The sequence below is a fragment of the Orycteropus afer genome, unplaced genomic scaffold, assembly GCF_000298275.1.
Source record: "Orycteropus afer afer isolate SDZICR_OR568_19922 unplaced genomic scaffold, OryAfe1.0 scaffold00151, whole genome shotgun sequence".
Classification (NCBI taxonomy): Eukaryota; Metazoa; Chordata; class Mammalia; order Tubulidentata; family Orycteropodidae; genus Orycteropus; species Orycteropus afer.
The window spans coordinates 5,401,471-5,405,451 of NW_006921738.1; the positions used below are offsets into that span (position 1 = coordinate 5,401,471).

Here is a 3,981-nt window from a genome sequence, read left to right on the forward strand (position 1 = left end):
AAACATTTACCTCAAGTAGACACACACCCTGGAGAGAACAATCATGGGAGAAGGAAGGGCTGCTTATGCACAGGGAGACAGCTCAGGGGGCAGGAGTCCATGGAGGGATGGACACTGGGAAGAGGTAACTATGGGGAGGAAGTGGGAGGGGAGCTGTTGCATTGTGGTAAACTCTCGTCAGTGTCATGAAACAAAGTGTATGTAAACTGCTGTATGGAAAGTAAATTTGCTCTGTAAATCAAATCACAATTAAAAAATTTATGTGGTAAAACCACATAAATTTTATTTTTAATGTTTTGCAGTAATTCAGAAAAATACCCTGATTTTTTTGGAACTTGGTAGAATTTATCACTCCCACCAGAATAATCATTATGAGTAAAATCCTTAAGGTACTATTCAGCCTTTTCCAGAATTCAGCACTTACTTTCCCAGTTAAATAGCACCATCTTCTGGTTAAACCGAAAAATGTTGAGGGTTTTCTGTGATCCAAAGTTAGCAGCACATTTATCAATATACTGAGAAGATTTTTGAGGAAAACATCTCAAATTATAAATAACAATTGCTTAATACAGTAAGGTAATAATACCACGTGCTTCACAAATGCTATTTAAATTCATAGGATCTGAACAGGAAATACGTACTTTTCCTTTTAGAAAATGTGAAGGAAAATTAGAATGGTCTTCCCATTCATCAGTGAATTTAATGAATTTGTGAATCTAGCATAATAAATGTATTCATTTAACAGGCCTAGAGGCCAGATAACTGATCCTTAAAAACAATGAAAATACAATTTTAAGATTACAGCAAACCAGGCTAAATTTAACACAGGAGTAAATGTAGATCCCTTGGTCCCCTCTCTTAAAGCCAACTTGTATTTAATTTTGAACCTCCTAGACAAGATGAGATGGCTATTTTAAATGGGTAAAAATTACGTTTGTAGCATCTAGAACAAAAAGGTAATACTCCAGAGATGGACTAACCAAGGTATTTTCAGCCCTGGCTGTGCATATTTCACCTGAGAGCTTTAAAAATACCAACACTTAGACCTCATCCTAGCCAAAGTGAATTGGCGCCCTTTAAACAGTCATGAATCCCTGAGTGATCTTATACTCTGCAGTCTAAGTTCTTAGTAGAGCTGTGGTTTCTGTGCATTTTGATAACCCTCTTAGGAGTAATGTTCTGAAGAAACGGGGGTATTTGCCCTCCAGAAAACTTTACAAGTTTTCTATCTTGAAAAGGCTACCAGAATTAGCCCCAGGGGTTACTACCCCCCATAAAACTGCATGACTGTAGTTCTTCTTTTACTGTAGAGTCCATTCAAATCCTAAGATTTTCCTTACGAAAGAAACTTGTCAGACAGAAATCAAAGTGCTGTAAGTTTAGTATTGGGAGCTAATTTCATCGTTAGCTGGTGAGGAAGCCTTATTTGGTCTCCTCCATCTTTTTAATTTTTAAATGTTTTCTCTTGCATAATAAGCCCACTTCTGTACTGGATTATACTGCTGAGTACACTTGCCTGTGTTGGCAAACACATTATGCTAATGAGCAGTAAGGCACACTGATTTTTTTTCCTCCTTGAAAATATGTACATCGCTAGCTCCTTTAGATTAAAATGCTTTTCTTTTTATATTCAAGCAGAACCAAGACCGAAAGCACAGAACATATGTTTATGTTCTTACAGTTACAGAAATATTAGAAGATTGGGAAGATTCTGTTAATATAGGTACGTTTCCTTTCCTTTTGCTACCTGAATTCCCTAAATTCAAATACTACATACCTGCAGCACAATTTGCATCTTATTTTTGGTTACCTTTGTTTTGGAGAAAGGAATATCAATATGTATCCACACTTGAATGAGCTTCAAAATTCTTCCCCAATGTGCTGTCCCTATTTGCATATCCTATAGTTTGAGCTAAGATGGGCACCTATGATACCACTACTGAAAAGTCTCTTGGTGTTTAAGTAGCTTGGACTGCTTAATCCATGTGAATTTTGCTTGGAGAAACAGAGGATATTTCATTACTGTTCTTAGGTGCTGTCAAGTTGGCTCCAACTCATAGCAACCCTATGTACAACAGAAGGAGGAACTCATTATTAGTCAAGTCAGCGTACTGTTGATTTTTTGTTTGTTTTTTCCTCAAATAACCAGATTTCAGGGTTATATACATGCCCTTTATTGGAGGATCTTACACAGCTCTTGGCATAATAGTATTATACCTGAGACATGCTGGCTGTCCTTTCCTAAGCCACATTCTGGCTCTTCCCTCCACACAAGGTGCATGCTTACTGACTGCCCTGATGTATCGAGATGTTGTTGTTGTTATGTGCCGTCGAGTCGGCCCCACTCATAGCGACCCCTCCTTGGGTTTCCGAGGCAGTATCACTATGGAAGTAGGATTGCCCAACCTTCCTTCCGAGGAGTGGCTGGTGGGTTTGAACCGCCAGCCGTCTGGTTAGCAGTCAAGTGTCTTAGCCACTATGCTACCAGAGCTCCCATCGTGATAGGGATGTTAAAGCAAATAGCCTGCCTTTGACCTGGAAGAACATCTTGCTTTCCTAAACTACTGACCATTATCTACCTGCAGGTGTAGCTATATGGACTCCTTTCAGGGACTCAACGTGCCAAATACTGTATGTAGTGATGCCTAAGGCTTTGGCAGTGCTGTTTTTTTCCTTGGTAACTGTCAGTTCTTACTTAGATGTCATTTCTCCGACCCTTCACTTGCTACATATAATCATAGCACTTACGTGCTTTCCAGTAATACCTAGCAATGTTTTACACAATTATTCTTTATTGATTTAAAGTGAAATTAAGGACCTAATCTTATCTACCTGTTTACATGTAGGAATAGGCCTATCATAAAAATCTAATCCTATGAAAAGAAACTTAATTGGGTACCAGGGCTGGGAGGGGAGGGAACACTACAAACATAAAAAGATAATAATGAAAAAAAAAAAATATATATATATATGCCATTTCTTAAAAAAATAAATTCATTATTTGTGGGGGACAGAGGGATAATAATCGGTGACACCTTACTTTTAAAAATTAACTTTATTGTATAGTTACCAGTGTCATACTATTTTCTAGGAAGGAAGAGAGAGTGGTTCAAAGTTGAAGATGCCATCAAAGTCCTCCAGTGTCATAAACCTGTACATGCAGAGTATCTGGAAAAACTAAAGCTGGGCTGTTCCCCAACCAATGGAAATTCCACAGTCCCTTCCCTTCCAGACAATAACACCTTATTTGTAACCGCTGCACAGACCTCTGGGTTGCCATCCAGTATAAGATAGAGAGAACCAGGAGACCTCTGCCACCCTGTGCAATCCCATGAGGAGGGAGGCTTTATTTTCCTTGGCAAACATCTGAATGACGCTTGCAAACTGTCTGAATTTGCCATGCAGGATTTTCAAACACTTTGCATGTTTTTCAGATGCTTTCAAATCTTCTTTTATATATATTAAAAAAAAAAAGTGTAAAATATTTTAATAAGCCAAAGCCATGTGGGTTTTTTTTTTTTTTTTTAAGATGCCTTAAGTGTGCCCCATCAGCCCCATGTGTTTTCCCCCCACGACATTTGTTCAGTTTTTGTCCCTTTGCCATCAGTCTGTGGTTTGTCAGGTCAGTTTACTAGTGGTATATGTCCTCCCTAAATTGCTTTCTCATTCACAGCATTAACTTACGCAAATCCTTCTGGGTGAGAATTGGTAGAATAACAGTTCTTGATATTAAAGAAATTTTACATCGATCCCAAAATTTGTTGTCACATGATTATAATTTGAATTTCTAAATTCCAGACTTATTTTGTATCCTCCAATAGCTTTTGGGGAGCTCTGGTAGCATAGTGGCTAAGACACTTGCCTGCTAACCAGACGGCTGGCTGTTCAAACCCACCAGCCACTCCTCGGAAGGAAGGTTGGGCAATCCTACTTCCGTAGTGATACTGCCTCGGAAACCCAAGGAGGGGTCGCTATGAGTCG

At 38.8% G+C, this 3,981-nt stretch overlaps 1 protein-coding gene across 1 annotated transcript in view; it reads left to right on the plus strand.

Moving 5' to 3' along the window:
• Nucleotides 1–3,294, plus strand: part of NUDT4 (nudix hydrolase 4) — a 24,251-nt gene extending 20,957 nt beyond the window's left edge. The window contains exons 4-5 of the mRNA XM_007946131.2: nt 1,639–1,723; nt 3,092–3,294. Coding sequence (XP_007944322.1) covers nt 1,639–1,723; nt 3,092–3,294 — 288 coding nt within the window. The remainder of the gene's footprint in view (nt 1–1,638; nt 1,724–3,091) is intronic.
• The last annotated feature ends 687 nt before the right edge of the window (nt 3,295–3,981 follow it).